Source organism: Sceloporus occidentalis, unplaced genomic scaffold (genome assembly GCF_023333645.1).
Source record: "Sceloporus occidentalis isolate IW3139 unplaced genomic scaffold, rSceOcc1.0.p SCAF_10, whole genome shotgun sequence".
NCBI classification, from domain to species: Eukaryota; Metazoa; Chordata; class Lepidosauria; order Squamata; family Phrynosomatidae; genus Sceloporus; species Sceloporus occidentalis.
In genome coordinates this window covers 28899935-28926008 of record NW_028316990.1, presented here as the reverse complement: position 1 = coordinate 28926008, position 26074 = coordinate 28899935, and the positions used below count along the sequence as shown (strand labels likewise).

Here is a 26074-nt window from a genome sequence, read left to right as displayed (position 1 = left end):
CACACTCCTTTTCTCCTGGAAACCTGTTCCTGAAAATCTCTCAAAGACACGCTATGAGATATGAAAATATGGGGACCTCAAAATACTGTGAGGGGTGTGCAGGGTGTGCTAACAACATGGAGCAATGGATTCAAAGTAGAGGAAAATTCCACCTAAAGGTGGTAAGAGCTGTTCAGCAATGGGATATGATGGAGTCTCCTTTGGAGGTTTTTAAACCGAGGCTGGATGGCCATCTGTCAGGAGGGCTTTAATTGTGAGTTCCTGCATGTCAGAGGATTGGACTGGATGGCCCTTGGAGTTCCTTCCATCTATGATTCTCATACCTTACAGTAACACTGGAGCCTTTTCAAAGCAAAAAAGGCCATCAATGACAAAAACTCTTGGTGGAACAGTAAAAGTCTTACCAGGCATCAAAAGGTAGGTATTTATAGAATGAATCTAAGCTGCTCTGGTCAAGGGAGTTTCACAACTAACCATGGCTACACAGAATGTTTTGGTTTTGGGGTTTGGAACATATCCTAAAATGGTCTGGGTTGCTCATGTAGGCAGTTCCTGCCTCTTGCAAAATGTATTTGAGTAGTCTTTTTCAAACAGGGTGTGTTAAGAAACACAGACATTTCTTCATGCAGCTAAGGGGAAGTTGATCCTCCCAGCAACTGGACTTTGATGTCATGTCTTCTAACAAGCCAAGAAGTGTATGAGCCTGCTTACTCTATATACATATGTATAAGTCTAGAAATCTTAGTCGAAAAAGCGACTCAAGAAATCTGAATTGACTTATCAACTGGTCAATGTAAGTACTGTACATATATATATATATATATATATATATATATATATAATGACCCATCCCCTGGTGAAAGGGAAGAATGTAATGTACTTTCTCATCCATCTAGCATCATCATAAACAGTTATTCCTGCTGGAGTTTTTAAAGTTCTTTGGCATTGTTTTCCTTTGCTCCATAGATCCTTTGTTACATGCCTATAAATTTTACCCTCAACCTATCCACAGGTCATATCAAAATCCATAACATTGGCCCCCAAACCTGCCCTCAACTTACACATGCTGTACCATTATATTTAGTGGGACTTGAGCATCCACGGATTTTGTTATCCACGGGGGATCCTGGAACCAAACCCCAGCGGATAACAAGGACCCACTGTAAATTCCAATAAGCGAATCTGGGTTTTGCCATTTGATATAAGAGGCACAATTTTACGGTGCCATTGTATATAATGGGACTTGAGCATCCATGGATTTTGTTATCCATGGGGGATAATGGAACCAAACCCCAGCTGATACCACTGTATATATGGTAGTTCAGTATGAAATGGTATAGAAACGTAGCTGCTATTGCTATTGTTATAAGTCTGCTTGCTGCCTATTGCTGGCATGATGGGAATGAAGTATTTAATCCAAAAATCATAGGAGGGTGAATTAGTAAAACTGCAGAAACAGGATTTTAAAATCTGGGTGTTGATGCATTGGCATGAAAGAGAAATAATGCAAAAATACAGTAATCTAAATGGAATAAATCTCCTTTGTACTTTTGCAGTCTAGCTTACTTTTGGATGCATATTATTATTCAAAGGTAATAATAGTCTGTAAAATCAATATGTAAAGAGATCTTGTAGTCCCTTTGAGACTAATTGAAAGAAAGAAGTTGGCAGCATGAGCTTTTGTAGACCTCAGTCTACATGTTCAGATGTATATTATTATTATTATTATTATTATTATTATTATTCAAAGCTAATAGTCTGTAAAATCAATATGTAAAGAGATCTTGTAGCACCTTAAGACTCACTGAAAGAAATTAGCAGCAGGAGCTTTCCTAGACTAATGTCTACGTCCTCAGATGCATATTATTATTATTATTATTAATAGGTAATAATAGTCTATAAAATCAATATGGAAAGAGATCTTGTAGCCTCTTTGAGACTAACACAACGAAATGGGCAGCATGAGCTTAAGTCTACTTCCTCAGATGCTTTTAAAGTGTTTTTTTTTTTAAATAATCTTGTGAACCGCCTTGGGTCCCTTTTTTGGGAGAAAGGCGGCTTATTAAAAAAAAAAACAAATAAAGAAGAAGTGAAAAATCAACAAAAGATGGGAACAAAAGTTCTCCAAAAGATGGGAAGAAAAATTCTGTCAAGAAGAGACAAAAAGAAAGGGATGGGTGGCTGTCCCTAAAATGGGAAGAAGATGGCTCCTCAAGAAGTTCTTCTTGTTGTTGTTATTGGTGCCATTTCTTTCCCGCCCAGCCCTGAGGAGGCTCTCATTTCAGGTTTCATTTTCTTCACACAAAAAAGAAGGAGGAGGCTCCCTTTCGTCCTTTTCTCCTCCTTCATTTCAAGGGAAAGGCAAAGATTGGTTATTTTTATTTGATTCATTTTTAAAAAGCCCCGATTCCTCCTTTTTTGCCCTGAAGGGACTGCTCTCTCTGAGGCGACAAGGCTCTCTCTCTCTCTTTCCTCCTGAGGTAAAATAAAGCCAACTTCTTCTTTGCCTTTCTTTCTTTCTTTCTTTCTTTAGCCTAATTCTGAGGCGATTCAAACCCACAAACAGGGTTATAAAGTGTGTGTTTTTTTAACATATTAAAATGTGTGTGTCTTTGTATTTTAACAGGATTGTTGTGGCTCCAGAAATAATACAACTTGACACAGCTTTTTTCAGTGCCTTGGCTCAGTGCTATGGAATTCTGGGAATTGTGGTCCGTTGTGGTTTGCTGCTGTTGTCATGTGTGTTTTTTCAACATACTAAAATATGGTGGTTTTTTCCCCCACTGTGTTTTTGTATTCTGTACCCGGCTGCTATGGAATTCTGGGAATTGGTGTAATTCTGAAGCCAGGGCAAACTACAATTCCCAGAATTCCATAGCACTAAGCCAGGACACTGAAAAAAGGTGGTGTCAAACTGGATTATTTCTGCACTATGGATGCAGCCAAAATCTATGACTGTGTGCCTTCAATCGAAACTATCGAATTGACAAACTGTAAGCCGCTCTGATAGTCTTTTGGCTGAAGAGCAGGGTATAAATAAATAAATATTATTTTATATTATATTATCTTTGGCAAGGTTTGTTCAGAAGAAGTTTGCCATTGCCTTCCTTTGAGGCTGAGAGAGTGTGACTTGGGTTTCCATGATAATCATCATGGCACCGATGAAAGAACCGGATGAAATATAAAACTGGACACCAAAGTGAGGATCCTTGTGTATGGATGTGAAAACGATAGAAAGAAAGCTTGGCCAAAGCTAACAAAATGAAATTCAATACGGAGAAATGTAAGGTACTGCACTTATGCAGAAAAAATGAAATGCACAGATATAGGATGAATGAAACTACGTGTGAAAGGGATCTAGGAGTCCAGTAGACCACAAGTTGAACATGAGTCAACAGTGCGATGCAGCAGCTAAAAAGGCCAATGCAATTTTAGGCTGCACCAACAGAAGTATAGTGTCTAGACTCTAGATCAAGAGAAGTAATAGTGCCACTCTGTTCTGCTTTGGTCAGGCCCCACCTGGAATATTGTGTCCAGTTCTGGGCACCACAATTCAAAACGGATGTGGAGAAAGTGGAATGTGTCCAAAGGAGGTCAACTAAAATGGTGAATGGTCTGGAAACCATAAAGCCCTATGAGGATAGAGACTTAGGGAGCTGGGGATGTTTATCCTGGAGAAGAGAAGGTTAAGAGGTGATATGTACAGCGCTGTGTAAATTTACAGCGCTTTATAAAGAAAGGTTAATAATAATAATAATAATAATAATATGACAGCTCTGTTTAAATATTTGAAGGGATGTCATACTGAGGAGGGAGCTAGCTTGTTTTCTGTTGCTCCAGAGACTAGGGCAGGAAGCAATGGATGCAAGCTCCAGGAAAAGAGATTCCACCTCAAAATTAAAGGAACTTCCTGACAGTAAGGGCTGTTTGACAGAGGAACACATTCCCTTAGAGAGTGGCAGAATCTCCTTCCTTGTAGGTCTTTAAACAGAGGCTAGATGGCCATCTGTCAATGGGGATGCTTTGATTGAGAGTTCCTGCATGGCCGAAGGGTTGGACTGGATAGCCCTTGGGGTCTCTTCCAACACTACGATTTTGTGACATCTGAAGAAGCGGACTGGAGTCCATGAAAGCTTATCTGATATATATATATATATATATCACAGTCTCAAATATCCAATTACCTTTCCCCCTTCTCCTCTCCTTTTTTATATCTCTTTGAAATCAATATCTTTTGTGCTCCTTCAATATCTGCTTTACCCAGTCCAACTTTAGGGTGTGTTGGACTTCAGCTCCCACTTCCTCAGCAAGGTTACATTCCAGCATATTTGGAGGGGCATCAGGCTGGAGAAGATTGATATAGACAATGATGGATATAAATGGTGATGTTTGCAATGTATCATCTTCCCTATCTTTTTTATTGTCTTAGGTGATTACTTATTAACATGTGGCTTTTTCTTTCACAGTGCGTAGAATTAAGCTTTTGAATTCTTCATCACACCTTCCCATTTTGGAGTCCAGATGTCTGCAACTTCACTTGTTCCTGATAGAGAAATACTATTGTCAAACTGAGTTTCTGTTTACTGTCACACCCAAGACTTTTCTGTTTGGATCTTTCCGGAAAGTGTGATTCAGTCTTCAATTCTCAAGGGTGCTATCAGCCATTGTGGTCATGGGACCTAGCCTTTTAATCGTATCTCTGTTTGTGTGCATCTGGCTATATGAAGTGGATTCCCAGAACCATGTTAAGGTCCCCATACACAGTCTCCTGATCAATGAGGTGAATGCAGATAGTCCAGGAGAGGACACCTTGGAGTACTTGGAGCTGTATCATATCAGTGGCCGACGGGCTCCTTTGGATGGCTACTCCTTGGTCTTGTACAATGGCAATGGCAATGTGGCCTACAATGTCAAAAATCTTCAGGGCCTTTTCACTGATGACCAAGGCTTCCTTCTCATAGGATCTGCTGCTGTTGTCCCAAAGCCAAAAGTAATCCTTCCTAAAAACACAATCCAGAATGGGCCAGATGCTATTGCTCTCTATTTTGGGAGAACAGACTTGCACGTTGGCATGGAAGTGACTGGCGAAGGGCTGGTGGATGCTTTGGTTCACAAGTCTAAAGAAAATGACAGAGCAGATGAGCTGGTCGCTGTTCTCACCCCTGGAGTGGAGCCCTTTTTGGAGGACCCTCTTTTCAGGACCACAGATGAGTCTCTGGAGAGGTGCCAGGGGGCTGATTCTCAATGGTTCTTCCAAGTCGGCGTACCTACCCCCGGCTTGGATAATCACTGTATTCCTTTTTCACAGCTGAATGCATCCTTTTTGTTGATCAATGAGGTCAACATTGCATTCACTGAGGGAGAGTTTGAGTTCATAGAACTGCAGGGCCCTCCTTCTTCCGTGGTGAAAGATGTGGTGCTGGCATTGATTGATGGGAAGAGCCAAGAAATGTACTTCGTCATGGAGGTACGCGGCAAAACCTCTCCTGAGGGGCTGCTGCTTCTTGGTCCAGAGCACCCAGAAGTTCCAGGTAAGATTGGGTTGCTGGCAAAAAGGATCTTTTTTTATTCTTGGATGCATCTCTCTCTCTCTCTCTCTCTCTGGCTTTTCTTCACAAATGAAGATTCAGGAAAGACGCATCCCACGCTTTCTACAAGTGCGTTGATGACTGAAAAGACCAATCTGAGATAAAGAAGTCCGGTTGCAGAAAGCACAGCAGAATGTCTCCTTGGGTGATGTTTCCAAGTTGTGGTTCTTTCTGCGTTGTCATTTCTCTTCGAGACTCATTCGGTGTGAGTTTTCAAAAAAGGCTGCAGCATCGTAGATAGTGCATCTCCATGCCTCCTGATGCATAATTGGTGCATAATGCTTTGAGAACCATCATGGTGTAGTGGTTTGAGCATTGGACTACTACTCTGGAGATCAGGGTTTGATTCCCCAATCGACTATGGAAACCCACTGTGTGGCCTTGGGCGACACACTCTCAGCCTCAGAAACCCCCGTGATAGTTTCGCCTTAGGGTTGCCATAAGTATGAAACAACTTGAAGGCAGACGACAATAACAGCAACATAATATGCTAGCTAGAAAACTCAAACTCAGATATTTAATGTCTGTTGTGAACAAAATGTGCATTTAAATTGCCCATTTCCTACTTGGCCACCCATCAGCAAAACATAGAACCATAGAACCATAGAGTTGGAAGAGACCCCAAGGGCCAACCAGTCCAACCCCATTCTGCCATGCAGGAAATCTCAATCCAAGCACCCCTGACACATGTTTATTTTATTATTTACATTTATATCACACTTCTCCTCCAATTAGCTCAAAGCTTCATAAGAGGCTCTTATCCTCCAGACTTTCCATTCAAAACAAGTTGTCATGTGGAAGGTGTGACAGGCCCAAGGCAAGCCAGTCAACCCGGATCTACCGAGTCTCAGTTCAAACCCTTCAAAATATGTCTTTAAAAGCTAGCATAATGTTCTCTTCACCTGGTTGGCCTAATAAAGGAATAATCAATGTGTATGTTGGATTCTGTTTAATGATCAACATGGCTACCCCTGCATTTTTCACTTCAATACTGTAACTGCTATGCCATGCTGGCTCTCAAATGCACTCAGGCAGCAACCATGGAAGGTGAAGAGATGGGATTACTTTCTCCCTTATTGTAGAGAGTAGTGGCAATTTTAAAAATATGTTCCCCTGACAACTGATGCATTGAGTTTAGTCATTTGATGTCATAATTCCATCTACTACAATCTTTGATAGATGCTGTCAATTTAGACGTGAGATTCAATCACCTCAAAATGAAATAGTGGTAGTTTGGGGGCAGGGGCACTCCTTAGGCACAGAGAAGTATACATTTCTACATTTTAAAAAACACCATTATTATGTCCAAGGGACTGTCACTCACCTTTGAGCTTGCAGGATGTATGTACTGTTGCAGTGGATCTTCAGGTTGCACAGGAGCACTAAAGTGGGGATAGGTCTCTGCTCCTTTCTAGAATAGCCAGTGACAAGGGAATGTGGGAGTTGTTGACTAATGGAAAACTACATGTGCTCATGTATTTTAATAAGGTATATTTTAAAAGAACAAACTACAGGCTGAGAGCATTTAGGGTATCATGGCAAAGGGTGGAAGGAGAAATGGCCAAGGGAAACACCTCATGTAATGGAGCTGGGGATTTTTAGATTGTAAGCCTGAGGGCAGGGAACCGCCTAATTAAAAGATTGTATGTACAGCGCTGTGTAAATTTACAGCACTTTATAAATAAAGGTTAATAATAATAATAATAATTTAGTGAGGCCTGCAGGGCTTGGAGGGAAAGGGCGGCAGATATGCACTTGAAGGAAGAAAGTCGCAGAGGAATACATGCCCAGCCACAACTTGTAAACATCGCCTATCTTGCATTACAAATCCCAGAATCCCCCTGCCTTCATGGGTCCTGGGAATTGCATTTCCAAAAGGTAATATCTCTAGGCTCTAGGTTCCCCAGCCAACCAGGACTCCTCCTTCAGAAGTGCCCTCAGAGGTGTTTTCCCAGTGGAGTGTGAAAGTAGGCAAGGGTGATTAGTAACTTGGTAGCATGGACAGCACATCATTTCCAATGGTATACAACTACTATGCAGATGTCATAGTCTCTGAATTAGCAATTACTGTGAGTTTAGGCTGGGTGCATTCTGTGGCATTGCAAGTTGTTCATCTCATGAGCTGAATTTTTCAACGTGTATAAACAAATGTTTATACATAAATAAATGTGCCAACATTTATTGTTTAAGTCACTTGTTCTGTTTATCAGGGCAAGATAGCACAGAAGCTGACGGCAAATGTTTTATTCTCCAGCCTTTTATGTCGCTGTGTGTTGAACATGACTGTAATGTTCAGAAAGCTATGGATGTTACTTCTGCATATTTTCTTTAATCCTGCTTTTTGTATCTGTTCAGAATAGTAGCATGCATGCACTCCTGCCTAGAAAACGCAGAATCGTAGAGTTGGAAGAGACCCCAAGGGCCATCCAGTCCAACCCCATTCTGCCATGCAGGAACTCTCAATCAAAGCATCCCCGACAGATAGATATCCAGCCTCTGTTTAAAGACTTCCAACTTGGCTTAGACTACTATATTCAGAAATAAGTTGTGCTGGACTTTACAAATGTCTTATCTAATACAGCAGCCTGTTTTTGTACATTGGCCAAATACAGGTCTCTAGAAAGCCTGGGAGCAGGACATGAAAAGAGGCTACTATGGTTCCCTGTCACTTGCACTGTCCTTGCAAACAGCATTTCACGGCAGCAAATGCCACAGATCTCATCTTGTGGCACCAAACAACTGGATTTAACTCCGCACTCTTTTGAAGTAATAGATCACTTAGGGATGGAGAGATGATACAGTTAGACATATAGTTACGGTTAGACATACAGTCGACATACACTTAGACATACAGTGAGACCTTACATCACATGTCATCCGTTTTAAGCATTTTAAATATGCAGAGAAAGGCCTTTACCTCAGCTGATTCTTTGAGGGAGGAAGTGGTGTTGAAGGGTTGGAGAACAGAGGTGTACTGCTGTCTCATTATTGCTGTGCTGAGTAAGATTTCTTTGCCAGTTGTGTTCATTTCTGTACTGGAGGTGAGGGAACTATTCTGTGGTTTACCTCAAGCAGCAAAATGCAAATGTTTCTCACAGTCCTTCCTTTCTACCTTCCTTTCTGTTACTTCTCTGCTTCTTGTATGAACGTAATCAACAAATGGGTTTAAAAAACAAATCTGAAAATGGTTCTGCATGGAGCAAAGAGGCAAGTTCCACTAATATTATAGGACAGCTATGAAAGGAGGAGCTCTTAGTTGTGCTGCTATTTTCTGTTTAACTTTCTGTTGATACAAATTCCTAAAACAATAGCAGAGGACTTGTGGGATGTATTCTATCCTTCCTTTCCTCTGAGATGTATTCTAGTCTTTTGCTTACTGATTATCACCTTGCATGGTACTTTCAAAAGAAGATGAGCAAAACTGACCTGGGAAGACCATATCGGTTGACTTAGAACAGATGGAAGGCCCAGAATGGGCTCTTTGGAAAATAACTTTTCCAACTTTCCTTTGGAAATTTTCAGCTCTTAGAATCATAGGAGTTTATCACATGGGGGGAAATTGAAAGTTTAAAGGGGGTTTATCCTGTGAAAATCGCACAATTACTATTAAAGCATGATTAAGATTTTCACACACAGCAGTCATTATCCTGGGAATGACCAGGGAAGGGTTTCTTGCTGTTTATTGCCTGGTTATTCCTTTGTTAATGGCAGCTTGATCGCTTTTGATCACAACATTGTGTGAAAACCTATATCATGAATGTGCGCAATTGAGCTATTTTCACAGGATATTCCCGGGATAATGGTCATTTAACAGCATCTTTTCCAAGCTCTGACACAGGCAGTGTTTGTCATAATGTGCAAATTTCTTTAAACGGTATATAAAATCCATATATATTTATTTCTCTTTGGGCTGCAGTAGATGTGATGTTCCCCCAAAACTCCACTAGCTGTCTCCTCAGAACTGCTGATGTCAACGCTGTTGTACTATATAGTGGGTCTGCCAGCAACTTTGCTATAGGGGACACAGCGTTGGCCACGAACCTTCTGGATGCCTTCGTCTACACAGGCGGGAATGCCAGTTCAAAGCTGCAGGACATCCTGACCCCTGGGAAATCTCCTTTCTATGTGAGAGAGCGGTAAGGAAGCAGCATGGGGAATTATTATTATTAGAAGCATAGATTCATAGAGCTGGAAGAGACCCCAGGGCCATCTTGTCCAACCTCCTACCCTGCAGTAACGCAGAATCAGATGACCATCCAGCTTCTGTTTAAAAGCCTCCAAATGAGGAGGCTCCACTACACTCTGAGGGAGCGTGTTCCACTGTTGATCAGCTCTTACTCTCAGGAAATTTGAGATACCTAAGCTAACATTAGGGCTGAAGGGCAGGGTATAAATACCTAAATAAATAAATAAATAAAACTAGGGAGCCACCATTAGTCATGCCCCAAATTCAATTTAGGTCCAAAACACATTGCATAAATAATCCAGTTTGAGACCGCTTTAACTGCCCTGGATCAGTGCTAGGGTCTAGGGAATTATGGGAACTGTAGTTTTATGAGACATTTAGCCTTTCTCTCAGAGAACTCTGGTGCCACAATAAACTATAATTCCCAGTATACCCTAGTACTGAGCCAGGGCAGTTAAAGCGGTCTCAAACTTTAGTTCCAACCAAGAGCCAGCATGGTATACTAGTTTGAGCATTGGACTATGAACCTGGAGACCAGGGTTTGAATCCTTGCTTGGCCATGGAAACCCACTGGGTGACCTTGGGCAAGTCACACTCAGCCTCAGAGGAAGGCAATGGCATACCTCCTCTGAACAAATCTTTGCAACCCCTTCTGAACAAATCAATGATAGGTTTGCTGCAGGATTGCCATAAACTGGAAATGACTTGAAGACACACAACAACAATAGAACAAAGCCATTTAATCAATAAAACGTACATAAGTACAGTATTGATTTACCAAGTTTCCATTGATTCAGTGGATTTGTTCTAGATGGGATTAATCATTGGATTTGGGCTTCTCACCTTCAGCGATGTTTGTGCCAGGAACTATACTGAACAAAACAAATCTTGACAGTGTGAGCTGTTCGATAGTAGAACACACTCCCTCAGAGTGTAGTAGGGTCTCCTTCTTGGATAACCATCTCTCGGGGGTACTTTGATTGAAAGTTCCTGCATGGCAGGGGGTTGGACTGGATGGCCCTTGTAGTCTCTTCCAACTCTATGATTCTTTTGGGAGCAGTTATAGTTCCCATTTGCATACAATAGGAAATGGGAGTGTGATGTAGAGGGTGCCCACTGAGCTATGTAACATACCAAGTGACCATGGGCTAGTTTCTTGCTTTGGCCCTGACCTACCTCACAGGGTTGTCATGAGGTTAAAAAAGAAGGAGAAAAGTTGATAGAGAAAGTGTAAGTAATACATTTTAAAAATTACCTGTAACTTCTTGTTCAGTTTTCTGCAGAAGCAGGGTAGGAAATGGGAGCGCTTCATTTAACCTAAGATTTTTGACTCACCATTATATGGGTGATATGTGAAACCAGACAGTTAACTTCTGGCTCTCTCCACTCCCCCTGTTAATTTTCCTCAGATCACTGCAGAATTATACCTCTGTGAGCCGGTGCTTCTGTTGCTCTCTCACCGGTGATCCTTCTGTCTATGCTGTCAGCCAGCCCACACCTCGACAATTCAATGACTGCCCCAAGAAGCGCTTTAGTCAAGAAATTTCCTTGTGCCTTCAGGTTGCAGGTGAGTACTACTGCATTCACAGCTAAAGTAACAATGACAGTGCAGTGAATTTAAGTATGGGACTGCCCCAAACCAGCTAGTTAGAAGAATAGGGAGATGAGGGAGCCTAGTTTTAAAATCCAAAGGGAATGTGGGTTGAGAAGTACAGAACCCTGCTGGAGGATCAACACTAATGCTTGTAAAAAATAACCTGGATCAGTGTGTGTTTTTGGTGAGGGGGGGGGGGGGGGGCGTAAGTAGAAGGATCCATGTAACTCCCTCCCCATCTATCCAAGTAAATACATGCTGATCTGTATATTGCAGTCTCCAAAAGATTGTTGTGTATTCTTTTGGAAGAAGCAACCAAATGTTTTTACGTACCTCTAAGCACACTCATATTCATGAAAGACAGCTCTAGGGATTGCTTTTAAACTAGGTTTGGATTTTTCTTGTGAGTTATTTGAGGGGAAAAATTTACATTTTTATTTTTCTAATTACTCGTTCACAAAGAAGGTTTTCAAATTCTGAATAAAAGTAATATGTAGCTTGCTCTTTTCTTGGGCCAGTCATTGAATCTCAGTTTAACCTACCTCACAGGGTTGTTGTGGGTGGAGGAACAAAAGAGCTGAGCTCCTGGGAGGGGCAGATTTTCACTGCCACAAATACGTAATATCTGTAATCTGAATGTGTTCATCACACAGCATGGCTATTCTGTCACAGTACCATCCTATAGATGTATATTCATAATGCCTGTTAAATTCAGAGTGGCTAATGCCCTGGTAAGTGGGTATAGGTTTGAAATCTTAATATATATATTTTTCTTTGTGCTACTCAGATTGTCAACAAGGGTCCCCAGAAAAAAGCGCGATACTGATGTACTTGGCTGAGGTTGTACGTGAAAAGTGCAAATGTAACGTTCATCCCAATTCTTCCAAAGGTAAGATGAGTGCATTGTATAATGATAGACTTCAACCTATATTTGACTCAAGCGGTTAAAATGTCTTTGTAAAGGAAAACAATAGAGGAGGAGAGCGGTGCTGGCTGCTTTTTTTTATGGGGGCATGTGGTACAAGATGCCTAGAGTGTACCTCCTCCTGCTTTTGTCCCTCCTGCCTTCCTTTACCTCCTTCACTCTCTTCCTGTCCAAAAAGAAAATACAAGGTAAATTATGCACGTTACACATTATGTCATCGGGACCATTCCTGAGTTCATCTTTGACTGTCTTTGTTTGAAGACTTGCATCTGGGGTTTTGTCACTGACTAGCTTGGAGGCGAAGCTAGCAGTATACTATGCTACTATACTGATATCCTGATTTTTTGCAGGAGCCAGCATGATGTAGTGGTTTGAATGTTGGAAAGAAGGGTTTGAATCCCCCATTCAGGCATAGAAACCCACTGGATGATCTTGGGCAAGTCACACTCTCAGCCTCAGAGGGTAAACCAAATGGCAAACCTCTGAGCAAATCTTGCCAAGAAAACCTTAGTATAGGATCATTGTAAGTCAGAAACAACTTGAAGACACACGGCAACAAATATTCCTTATTAAATCAAAAGTTCAGTGCAGCTTAATCCCAAGTGAGTGGATGTAGAATTGTAGCCACAATGTCGTTTTCTCTGTTTTCTTTTAGATTGCCAGCAGCAGATCTCTGAGAAAAAAACAGTAACAAAGTCTTTGTCCAAAGCTTTGGAAAAAGAGCATGACTGTGAAATCTCTCCAGCTTTTTTCAAAGGTAAAATGAATGTATCGTTTTTATTTATTTATTATATTTATTTATACCCTGCCCTTCTCCCTGGACTGGGACTCAGGACGGCTTACAACCTTAAAAACAATACAATTAAAAAGATACAAAAATAATACATTAAACTACTACAATAAAATGAAAAAAGAAGATAAAAATGTCTAAAATACATTAAAATGATATAGCATCCCAGGGCATTCTTTAAAAGTTTTCTGTTTTGAATTCCTGTTTGAAAAGGAAGGTTTTCACCTGTCTGTGGAAGGTCATCAAGGCAGGGGCCATTCTGGTCTCCCTGGAAGGGAGTTCCAAAGTCTAGGGGCAGCTACAGAAAAGGCTCTCTCTCATGTCCCCACCAACTATGCTTGTGATGGTGGTGGGATGGAGAGAAGGGCCTCCTCTGAGTATCTGTTGAATGACTTGCCAGAAGAGATTCATCAGAATTTAAATCAGTAGTAAAAACGAGTCCGTTCCAGCAAGTCTATCCAGATATTTTAATTGTGATTTTAAAGTATTTATTGATAGAATTTAATAAGTATTGGTTTTATATGCATTTATATATGTTTTATATTTATAAAACTATGTATATGGTTTTGTATGTGTTGTGTTATTCATTGTTGTTCACTATCTTGATCCACAGGCAGAGGTGGGTAAGAAATTATTATTATTATATTAGTACTACTATTACTACCACCAGCACCACCACCATCAACAGAGTTTCTGAGATGACATCTGCAAGTTCCTTTGGATGCATTTAATAACCCCTGGAGACTTGAATTCATTTAGAGTAGCCAGATATTCCTTTACTATTTCTTTACCCATTTCTGTCTATATTCTCCTTGCTGCATCATTTTTTCTGTTTTCACTAGGTCAAGCATTCTTTTCCTTGTGGGAGAAAACCAATAACTTCTGCCTTCTTTCAGTCTTCTTTTAACATTTCACCATCTCCTGCATTCAGTAGTCCTATCATTTCCTTGTTCTTCCGGTTACTTGGAGGCTAGCAAAACAAAAACAAGAAAATACTTGTGATTCTTTTATAACCTCTTTTATAACCTCTGTAGCAAGCCAGATCTCCTTCTGGACTTTATGTTTCCTGGCTTTCTCCCTATAAGTTCTGGTTATTAGTTTTTATTCCTCTTTGGTGATTTCCTCCTAATATTGTTTCTTGTAGATTTCTGTTTTAAATCTAATCCATCTGAAAGTTCTTTATATATCCATCCTAGTTTCTTTAGACATCTTTCACTTTTCTCTCCCACTGGAATTGTTTGCAATTGGAAATTACACTCTGGAACTCCCTTCCCAGAGAGGAGTCTGGCCTCCTCATTTCTATCTTTCTGCAAGCAAGGAAAACTCATTTTATCCCAACAGACCTTTCAGTGCTCAAATCACTACACTACACTGACTCTAGAGTCTAAGCGGATATATGCAGTTACGTGCATGTACACATGAATACAGCAGCCTTTTTTTTAAATGGCAGTCGTACCAAACAAACCATCCATTCTTGGGGACTCATCACTTCCTGTACTTCTGCCACCACAAATGCAAATCTGCTGGCCACACTTATCACACATCAAAACCGCAGTTCTTCTCCCTCCCCATAAACTATCCACAAAGTAGGCCCTCAGGTGCCAAAATACCCTGCTAATTCCTGAATTGACAAGAACGTCATATGTCGAGACCATTGCCGATTCAAAGAGTGTGAGGATTTTTTTAATAGTGTAGACAAGCACTTCTTTTTTGTCCTTATTCTTTCTTTTGTTTGTTATTACTTCTGAAATCTTTAATACTATTTCCGTAAAAAAGATTGCTGACAACTTTATCATAATATAGAGCTGTGGTTAGAAAGTTACTTCATCTTCTCCCTTCCTTAGATTCTGCTGTGGTGTGCCACGGGACAGAGCTGATTTTCAGTGCTCTCCTGACTGCCAAATCGGCAGCACAGCTTGACAGCTTGATGCAGGCCTTCTCAGTTGTTGTAGACATGGAAGAGGAGCTGAGCTTTGGAAGGTGGAACTTCATGGGAGTGAATGCTTGTCTGTCTCAGGCAAATGTGACCAACATGCCTCCAGGTATCTGTGTTGTAATGGAGTGGCAAAACATTTGGCTCAAAAGAGGATAAACAAATGGGTATCAGTAACAAGACAGTGGCAAAGGTGGGGCTGTGTAGGTACAAAGGCAACCTGAGGGTATCTTTTCTTAAGGGAACCCCTCTCTCAACCTGGAAGAAATACCAACCACTGCTGGTGCCTTACCTATGAGGCCTGTGGGTATCATTTGCAGCAAAGGAAGATGAAGAAGCTCCAGACTCACTCCTCTTGGACCAGAGCATGTGGATAGTGTTTTGCACCTTCACTGACTCTAGGGAAAAGCCCCAAGCCTTACAATGTAAGAGTTGGTTTGATGTCATGATTAGCCTTTCCCAATCATTTTTTTTCTAAATGTCTTTGGACAATAACTCCCATCACTCTAACCGTCATGTCTGATAATTGAGAAGACAGGAGTTGAGGTCCATTTGTAGTAACATTTGGCAATCCAAGAACTACTATGTTGGGAGTAGGAAACCAAAATTAAATATTCACTTAGATTATACACTCTCTCCCTCTCAGGCCGTGTCTGCACAGGTCAAAAGTCCAATTTCCCCTCATTCTGCTGTCATCTTGTTTGGATGATGCCCATCCCAAACCAGAATCAGGGCATAGCAAGTTTAACATGAATTTTTTAAACTTACCTGTTACTCCACATCTTCTGGGAAGATCCAGAGTCCTCTGTTTCTTTGTCGCAGTGGATGTCTGCATGGGTGTCCCGCTGGACTGCCCAGTACATCTGCTGTCATGAGTCATTCATTCTGAGGTTAGAACAAGGTGCCCAGCATGTGACCATTGCTAGGCGCATCATTCTGACCTCAGAGGTGACTGACCTGTGGCAGACACAGCTGTGCTTGGCGGTTGGGCTGCTACAGGGCCAGGATATTCTGGGCGGCCCCTGTAATAGCCTGACCAGAGCTATTACAGAGCTGGTTATATTTTTAAAATTGATTGCCGAGTTTATTTTTAATCATAGATGGATGGATGGATTGATTGATTGCACTAGTTCTGTTGGTAATAGTAAAGTAACGACTACTATGCCAGTCTCCCTAAATTGGCACCCTCCAGAAGTGTATAATTATAATTCTCATCATCCCCAACCATGGCTGGGGTGATGGGAAAAGTAGTCATTGCTAGGTTGAGGAAGCAAGGTATGCATTCAACTGAAGGTGAAAGGATTTTGCTCTTTTTAAGGAGTAATACCAACAGAGCCAAGAACAACCAGAGCACCTCCAGCTCCATTGACACTGCTTATCAATGAAGTGAATCCAGACAACCCAGGATCTCGAGAGGATACAGAGTACATTGAACTCTTCTATCCTGGACCAGCACCCTTTGAGCTCTGGAACTACTGGCTTGTCCTCTACAATGGCAAGAACAACTTGGCTTACTATGTGGTGAAGCTGGGGGGCTACCATACTGACAAGCGGGGCTATTTCCTGGTGGGAAGCGCTGGTGTGACTCCTCGGCCCTCAATTATTCTGCCTGATAATACCATCCAGAATGGAGCAGAAGCTGTGGCTCTCTACCACAGCCCAAAGGCCATCTACAAAATAAACATGCCAGTGACTGCTGAGGGGCTGGTGGATGTTATGGTGTACAAGTCCAGGGGTTCAGACAAGGCCGACAGGCTGCTTGCTGTCCTCACCCCAGGACAGAGTGTCGTGCATGAGAATGAATCTCACAGCACTGAGGATGAGTCTCTCAGCCGATGTCTCAGCCTGAGCCCAAGAGACCAGAGTAGCTTCCAGGTAACTGAGATGAAAGCAGTTTGGGGCGGGGTGGGGTGAGTCTCAGACTTCTCTGTGCTTGTGGCCAGGACTATTCATCCCATTTCATCCCACATGTCTTACTGGCTTTATTTTACTTGTATTTCTTGTATTTAGAGGAACTATTTTAAGAATTCAAAGTCATATCAAACATAGAAGATGCAGGCTGTATTATGCTATATCTTGTACTACTACTGCTACTACTTATTTATATCCTGCCCTTTTCCCAGTCTGAGACTCAAGTTGGCTTTCAACAATTAAAACCAAATTGTAATTAAAAATTCACAATATGAAGAAGTTTAAAAACCATCTCTTCACTTGCTTGCAGAAAGACAGCAATGAGTGCCAGTCCAATTTCTCTGGGAAGGGAGTTCCAGTATCTGGGAGCTTGGGTCATGGGCCAGCTGACCTTGCTTTCCCAAAACTCAATCAGCAAGCCTGGCATGGACTGTTTATGCATAACATGTAAAGGGATCTTCATTCACTGATACTGTTATATACTGTATATAATATGAAAAGGGATCTTGTAGCACCTTTGAGACTAACTGAAAGAATAAAGCATGAGCTTTTGTAGACTTGAGCCTACTCCTCAGGTGCATTTTTGGCATGGAGAATCCAGAGATAGACCTATATAAGCCATTTGTGGGTGAGAATGCCAATTCAAATTCAAAAGCTTCTGGGTAGGGAGATGAAACATTAATGCTTAGAACACATTAACAACTTGGATCAAGGAATGGACCACAAGCAGTATCCTTGCTCCTTCCTCTGGTGAGCTGCATTCAGCATTCTTCTCTGCCCTTACCTTTCTACCCTCACAACAACCCTGTGAAGTAGGTTAGGTTGAGATCCATGACTGACTGTCACCCAGTGAAGCTTCACAGCTGAGTGTAGATTTGAATCTAAATCTTCCTACTCAGCATCTGATATTCCAATCCAAATATTGTAAAAAGTTACTTTGTCAGAGTACAACTTCTAGAATTCCTCAGTCACTGTGGCTACTGCAGTGCCAATGGCTGTGGGGTGAAGCCATGGGCCAAAAGGAGCAGCCAGAGGGCGCTTCAGCCCCGATAGCTTCAGAACAGTGGCAACCAGACAGCCTGCTCCCAATGTGGGTTGCTGCTATGGTACCAGACTTAAAGGATTGAATCTGTTCCTTTTAATCTGAAATTAAAGGATTTAATCCGCTCTTTTTGCCGGCAGCTTTAGGCTGCCCTGGCCAGTCTTCCAGACACTTCGGAGGTGTACATCGTCTAAACGCCATGCCCCCAAAGCAGCCGAAGGTCGCCTTATTTGGCCCTCCTATTTCGGGCCTGTGCTGGCTGGGGGATTCTAGGAAGTGTAGTCCAAAAAGTAAGTTTCCTAAACTGTTCAGAGCACTGCACTAGATTGGTTCTGTGTCTTCAAAGCCCAGCTTCTTTTTCCTCTTCCCACAGACCTGGCAAGAGGGAACTTAATCTAGGGAGGGCAGTGCCTACCTCTGTGGGTGACTTACTGTTTGGTAGCATAAAGGTAGAGTAGCCACTTACACATTATCAAATATGAGAGAGTGCAATGACCCCCCCAAAAGGGACAGATTTGCCTAAAAGTTGTGTGGGTAAATTTATATGTATAGCTCTAAAAGCAGAAGTAATTATTATAGAATCATAGATTTATGTTCAAACAGAAATGAAATACATCTTACCATATTGGGGACGAACGTGACCAAGTATCCTGTATAGCTGCATGGTCTGCTGACTGTTCATGGGCTACTTCATGCTCCTTTCTTGGGGTTCTTCATCCTTAAACTGAACTCAAATCAGAGAGCCCTTCAAATCTATCTGATGTCATTGCTCTTTTATTGGGCAAAGTATCTTGGGTTTCATTTTGAACCTAAAGACCACTTAGGAGTGTGCAAGCAGCTACTTGCCCAACCAAGGGTGGGCACCATGATAGGACAGGACATTTTGCCAGTGGCAATGCTAGATCAAATATTCTGGGAATTGTCCAAATCAATATTATTTCCAACTTGTGGTTAGACTGTTGCTATGAATATAGTATTTATCCATTTTATACGGAGTTGTCCTTTCCACAGATGGCAATTTCCAGATGTGTTTGTCTTCAATTCCCATTAGCCTCAGCCAGGGATCAGGGGAAATGGGAATTGTGTTCATAAATACCTGAAGGGCACTGGATTGGGTAAGACAGCATGTGGGACCATCTAACTGAGTTTGTATGCATTGGAAATTATTGTTCAGAGGACAGAAATCTTATTTAAATAAGTAAGATTTGAGACTTAGTAAATACCTTGTGGTTCTTTTCTTTCACCCCCAGGTAACAGAAATAACTCCTTTCCAGGAAAATGCTTGTCCATCTCTTAGCTTGAACTCCACAGAAGAAACTCTCCACAACCATTCCATTGTCATCAATGAACTGGGCATGAACAACAACTCTCTTCTATATCAGTTTGTTGAGCTGAAAGGGAAGCCAGGGGCCAATCTGAAAGGATACACACTGAAGTTCTTTACTGAGCATAATACCAAGCTATACTTCAGCATCCCACTTCAGGGCACATTTGGGAACAGCAGCCTGTTCATCATCTCACTTGAAGGAGAATCCATGGCTGACAACTTTCATGGTACACAGTGATGCTCAGATAGCTTTTTACTGTTTAGTTTCTTGCATGGAAAAGTTAGATCTTTGAGCTCTAACTGCTAGAATTTTCCAGACAGCTTGGCCGTGGGAGTTGCTCAAAAATAACATTTACAACTTGTGGTTGAATGTGGGCTACATTATCTCTCCTGCAGATAGCCTGGCAGCTTTGTTGATAGGGTGCAATCCCAGAGTGAAGATGAGCATGAAAATTGTTACCAGAAAATTAGTAAATTAGAACCTGTCGTTAGGTGGAGAGAGACAACTGCTTAGGTGGGCAGGAAAGCACCCATGGTAGATATATTGCTCAACTGTGCTTTTCTGCTGGGGACCCCCAAACTGGCCTGCTGTGTTAACTATAGTGCTGTTGTATTAGCTGTTCCATCACCCCTACTAAAGTATCATTTAACTGCCAGTTCAGTCAGCTTTTTAGATACTTTTCATCTACCTTGTTGTAGTAGTAGTAAAATTTATTCGGTCATTGACCAGTAGTCACAGAATATAATTACAGAAAGTCACAGTAAAAATTTGTGGGTGTCTGTACACGGTTATAAACAGTCACATCATACACACTTATCCAACCATTTAAAATCATAATAAAAAACTCTTGCCACTTCAAAGAAGAAGAAAAAATAATAAATAAAACAGGCAAATCTGGTACTAATCACTATCTCTCCTGGAATTCTCCTAAAATCGTACAAACTACACATGATTATCTTCATGGATTTCCAGTGCTCTTACATTAATCTTTATGTCTATAATATACACAAATTTTAAGACATAAGCAAAGTAAAATAGCAGCCTTATTAGTATACGACGAGTATAGCCATAATCTGAAATATTATATTCCCACTCTTTGTTAACAGTCATTAAACTCGGGCAAGTCCAGGCCAAATTTCAAAGCCTCCCGGGTTCTTTACCTGAGCGTCTTAATCTAACAGATTTGCAGACTTGCCTATATTAGGTCCCATTTACCATTTGGGATCGGAGTTTACATATAATATAACAGAACTTTGCTACCCTGAATATCACTTCGGGTATCTGGCTATTTAATAATTTGCTGATGTAAAAAGCATCCGGGTGACCAGGGTATTTTCCCAAAAGGGGGGCAATCAACTGGAGACGGATATCTTTGTAAAACTGACAATATAAAAAAACATGTTCAATGGTTTCAATCGCGCCCGTATCGCACGGGCAAAGACTGGATTTATAAGGCACTTTCCTAAACCTGCCTTCCAATACTGCTGTAGGTAAAGCATTGAATCGGGCCAGTGAGAAAGCTCTCCTAAATTTAGGGAGAGTAATTTGGAACAAATACACAGCAGGTGAAGTAACCCGAATTTGTTTGTTGGCTACAATATATTTAGGGAAGGCAGCAGTCTCTAACTGGCCTTCAATGTCCAGCAATCTTTGTTTGATAGTCAATTTTGCAATGTCTAGATTTAGGTTCAAAACAGTATCCCTGGAAAACCCCAATGTGTTCAGTTTCTTGTTTATTTCTGTTTCCCAGGAAGTTTTATAGGGATCAGCCAGGACAAATTTGATCAGCCCTCCTGGGTTTTTATTCAATTTGAGCCAGTATGTGAGAATATTAATCCACATACTTGTCTCCAGTTTACTAACTCCCGCTTCCCTTCTAATAACTGCATTTGGTGTACTGCGGGCTACTTGAAATATTTTCCTTAGAAACTTCAATTGAGTTTGTTCTAATAAGGTAGGGTCTTTATAGGGTCCTATTTGCACTCCGAAGAGTAATTGTGGTTTTACTTTAGCCAAAAAAAGTTTAATTGCAGCTGGGATAAACTGGGCTCCCTTAGAGAAGAAGTACCTTTGGATGGCATTTATCGATCTTTGGGCATTTCGGGTTACATAATCCAGGTGAGCTTTTCTGCTCCCTGTGGATTGGAACACAATGCCTATGTATTTAAAGAATTTGACCTGTTCAATAGATTGCTCTCCTAACCTCCATTTTCTCATTATTGGATGTTTAGCGAAAGAAAGGATTTTGGTTTTGGTGTAGTTTATAGTTAGGTTTTCTTCCATACAATAGGTAGCTAAGGACTTTAAAGCTCTTTTAAGGCCAATTGGGGTCAGGGATAAAATCGCTGCGTTGTCGGCATATAAAAGTACATTTGTGTGTCTATTTGCAATCTTGGGGGGGGGGGTAAGAGGGGTTGCTCAAAAATGGTATTAAAGAATTTATATAATAATTGAACAATATTGGTGCCAAGACACACCCCTGCCTGACTCCATTCTTGACTTGTACTTCCTTGGATACGCATCTACCTTGTTATCTCATGATGTCTGTGAATGATGGAGCAGAATAAAACATTTCCTTCTTTCTTCATCCACTTAACTGTAACAACATTTGGTACTCCTTTAAAAATTTCACTTTCATCCATATCTTCCTTTCCCTTCAATGCCCTTGAGGTAGCATAGAAGGCTCTCTCTCTTTATCTCCTCAGTTTGCCTTCATAACAACAGTATTAGGTAGGTGACCAGCCTAAACTCACCCAATGAGTACCTTGTTCAACAGGGAATAGAACCTGGATCAAGGAAGTCCTAGACCAAAACCATATCTGATATTTTGTTTGTGTTTCCAGAGCAGTCGGTGATGCCCTCTGTTTGGAGTGAGCAGCAGCACAACCATAGAGTTGCACTGGTCAGGCATATACAAGCTCCTAATGGTACTCTACTTCCTGATGAGATTGTAGAAGATGTGGTCGCTTTTACACAGGAGCCCCACACAAGCAAACTTAATTCCAGTTTTCCTATCTACTTTTTTTCAAGGAAAGAAAAAGGGTAAGATGTCTTCTTGTGACATGGGGAAGGGGGAAGCATAAATTGTTCTCTGTCACATTTTATGTGAGGTTTGTTAGGTTGTGAGACAAAGGAAGCGGGCTTGCTTCCAGATGGATGATTCCTCATACTGTTGATCAAAAGACATTGCCTAGGTATTACCATTTTTCTTCCTTCATGTCTTTTTTGTGTTAGGGGAAAAAGTGGTGGATGTCATCTGAGCCTTTGATAAATTCCATGTTTGAGGCTGGATATTTATGAGTAATACTTAAATGCCTTCCTAGATCTAATCTACACCAGAGAAATAATGCAGTTTGACACTGCTTTAACTGCCATGGCTCTATGCTATGGAATTCTGGGATTTGTAGTTTTGTGAGAGATTTAGCTTTCCTTGTTAGAGAGCTCAGGTGCCACAACAAACTAGAAATCCTAGAATTCCATATCATTAAGCCATAGCAATGAAGCGTGCACCACATTTGGGAAATGGCAGTGTCAAACTGCATCATTTTTGCAATGCAGGTGCAGCTCCTGCTAAAATAAAGAGACCCAGTTCTGAAGCAAATGCTGGGCAACAAAAATGTTGAGTTCTCAAACTTGATGACTATTGTAACCCTTTTGGCATCTTGCTTTTAGCAATGAAGCTTGCACTAGATTTGGGGAAAGGCTCATAGCTCAGTAATGGGGCATTTTCTCTTCAAACAAAAAAGTTCCAGGTTTAATCCCAGGGATATCCAATTAAAGGGATCAGGTAACAAGTGAAGGGAAAGATCCCCTTCTGTCTAAAGCCCTGAAGAGCTGCAATTAGTCAGAAGAGATCATGTTGGGCTTATGATCTAATACTAGGTTTAGGATAGGTGTGGGTAGCTGTGCCCCTGGTTCTTGATTCCCATAATACCTCACCATTGATTATTTTGGGGCTGAAACATCTAGATGTCCATATTTGTCCACCCAGCCTCAGACACAAATTTCTAGACTGGTACAAAACAGTTTTCTGTTTCAGAAACATCTTTTTAGTCCAGTTCTCCTAAACTTCAGTGTGAATAACTTCCTGCTGGGATAACCTTTTGCGCAGTTATTCCATGGTTTTGAATAAGGCAAAGGCTCCATGTAGTGGATATATGGGTGGACAGACTTTAATATTCATTCGGCCTTGCTGATGGTGAGAGGACTTTGAAAAAAATTGCAAACTAAATTATTATTATTATTATTATTATTATTATTATTATTATATCAAAGTCCTCTCACCATCAGCCAAGACAATTTTGATCTTTTTTTCCCCAAACTAACCCATAGGTACTCAAATGAAGGGAAAGTTCTGGAGAACTTTATTATATATGATTTTAGCAGCAGGGATATTATATAGAATAGTGTGTGCTAAAAGATGGGGAAATTCAAAAATAACCTCAGAAGATGGGTGGCTTTTAAAATTATATGGTATGACCAAGATGGACAAATTAACAATTCAATTAGATAACAAAACATTGGGAAAATATAAAACAGACTGGAAATATGTGATACCACTATAGTAAAATAAGTGGGGAAATTAATAAGAACAACCTTCTGAGATTAATTCTGTAGAAGACATGAACAGAGACTTACAAATAGGTTTTATTGTATATACTTACGGTATGTATAAGTCTAGAAATTGTACGTTAGTTTAAAAATTGACCCCCCAAAAAACTGAGTCGATTTATCCATGGGTAAATGTACTTTAACTTTTATTGAAAAAAGAAGCATTAGATTTGCTGTTTCTGTGGCAGACTGTTCTCCCTGAGCCGCTGTTCTTCCTGCAAAGAAACCTTTGCTGTCTCTAATTCCACATCTGGCACAGAGAATGTGTGTCCTCAGGATTCTCTTTCCCTGGATCTTGAGATATGCCTGCTGACATTCAGTAAGATAATTTTTTCTCTCTCATCAGAAATGAAAGAAGGTTTAAAATAGTGCTGATGTTCTCTTTATCTAAGCCTATCCAGAAAATGATAGCAGACAGGCAATGTGAATAAAATGATGAATTGTACTACTTTAGATAGCAGGTAGTGAATTGCATATTTGAATGTTCCCCATTGTCAAAACTTCCTTATGTATTGAAAACTTAGGTACTGAGGGGGAAACTCAGTTCTAGATGCTTCTCACTGATAACAGTACAAGTGAAAGTTACTGTCTGCAAATAAACTTATATTTTTATCACAAATTTAATTAATATATGCCTAGCCTTTTTATATCTCCATATTTTAAAACATATGTCTAGTTTTTACTGTGATTCCACTTGTATGCTTTGATTCAAGAATTTTGAATTTGTGCAGAAACCTACATGTGCATGCCCACAAATAATTTCTGCTTATGTACTACTAGACCCTTAATTGCAGATAATTCTCTGCTTTGAATTTTCCAATTGAAATAGGTTTTTGTTTTTCGGTTTTTTGTTTTTTTGTTTTTGGTCTTAAAATAGACTGTAAGTCCTTTCTGCCAAGTGTTTGTGTGAAATACACCATTTGGAATGGATATTGAGGGGATCTCTGTAATATCATTAATCTTTTGTTCTCTTCCTGCTAGACTGTTCCATGTGGCCTCAAAATGCACTGATTCTGGCTAGTCTCCAACAAACTTTAGTAAGATCAATGGAAGAGAGTTGTCATTGCGGTGTGTCCTCATGTTATATACAAGGTCTGTATCAAATGTAAAGTAACACCATAAGATTTGCTTTCTGCCTAGTCTGTAGGGAAGGAATGCTCTTCCTGGAGCAGGGATTGTATAAAATAGGGTTGCCATTTTCTATGTATGGTATTTCTTGAAAACAGGGATAGTGAATTGCCTAGGTTTCCAGATTTTGGGGGAGTTACAGCTCCCACTCACCTATGGTGAGTATAGCAAACGGCTGGGTGACAGGAGCTGTACTCCTTCTTGTTATTGCTGTTGGATCAGTCACTATAATGATTACCATCACAGATGGTCTAATATAGCATCAGGCTTGAAATGGATTACAACATGCATATTAAGAGGATCCATCATGCAGTGAAAAGTTGCAGTCCCAAATATATTTTTCTCTCAAAGATCAAGCTCAGGAAGAATTGACATTCTGCTAGTTTTAAGCAGAAGGGGCGATGCAGAGCACTATTCTGTGATTCTATGATTGGCAAGTGCCCATGACATCATGAAACACCCTCTCCCCAAAGCTTCAAAACAAAAGGTATTGCTGAAGAAATAAAAGGTTAGGTACTTAGGATGGGTTTTCAGTTTATAATCATACAAATAGTAAAAAAAAAGAAGTGGACAGTTACCCCAGAATTGTAGGAGAACCATTGAATGAATAAGCATTCAATATGAAGGCAGGTGTGTGAACTATCTGAATAAGAAAAGAAAAAAAAAAAAGGGGGGGGGGAGATGAAGCTGTCCTTGAAGGGACAAAAGGCATTGTGTCCCATTATGTCCATCTAGAAAAATAGAATCATAGAGTTCTATGTGTATCCTCATTTCATACATTTTTAGTACTACACTTCATGCTAGATTCAGTAAGTTATAATTCTTTCCCTATCTCTTTTTTTAAAAAAGAAGTTCAGAGTGATACTGGGTTAAACCAAAGGCCTGTCTGTTCTAATTCTGTTCATATTGTGACCAACCAGTGCCACTGAGAAACCTTCAAGTAGGACATGAGTGCAATTGCATGCTTCTTCTTACGCTCCTTAGCAATTTATACACAGACAAATGCAACCTCTGCTACTGCAGTTTGTGTATGTGTGT

The 26074-nt window shown here is 40.6% G+C and overlaps 1 protein-coding gene across 4 annotated transcripts in view; it reads left to right on the top strand.

Moving 5' to 3' along the window:
- Window positions 1-2096: 2096 nt before the first annotated feature.
- Window positions 2097-26074, top strand: part of LOC149306285 (uncharacterized) — a 31728-nt gene continuing 7750 nt past the window's right edge. The window contains exons 1-12 of one of the 4 annotated variants that reach the window (XM_089540376.1): window positions 2097-2480; window positions 4467-5531; window positions 9508-9724; window positions 11184-11341; window positions 12156-12257; window positions 12949-13050; window positions 14928-15125; window positions 16335-16891; window positions 19220-19523; window positions 22141-22339; window positions 24097-24227; window positions 24890-25000. In XM_089540376.1, coding sequence (XP_089396502.1) covers window positions 4673-5531; window positions 9508-9724; window positions 11184-11341; window positions 12156-12257; window positions 12949-13050; window positions 14928-15125; window positions 16335-16891; window positions 19220-19523; window positions 22141-22339; window positions 24097-24227; window positions 24890-25000 — 2938 coding nt within the window. In that variant the 5' untranslated portion in view covers window positions 2097-2480; window positions 4467-4672. Of the gene's footprint in view, window positions 2481-2511; window positions 2576-3267; window positions 3284-4466; window positions 5532-9504; window positions 9725-11183; window positions 11342-12155; window positions 12258-12948; window positions 13051-14927; window positions 15126-16334; window positions 16892-19219; window positions 19524-22140; window positions 22340-24096; window positions 24228-24889; window positions 25001-26074 lie in introns of those variants that run through there. The other 3 variants (XM_089540373.1, XM_089540374.1, XM_089540375.1) reach the window with 3 other exon arrangements.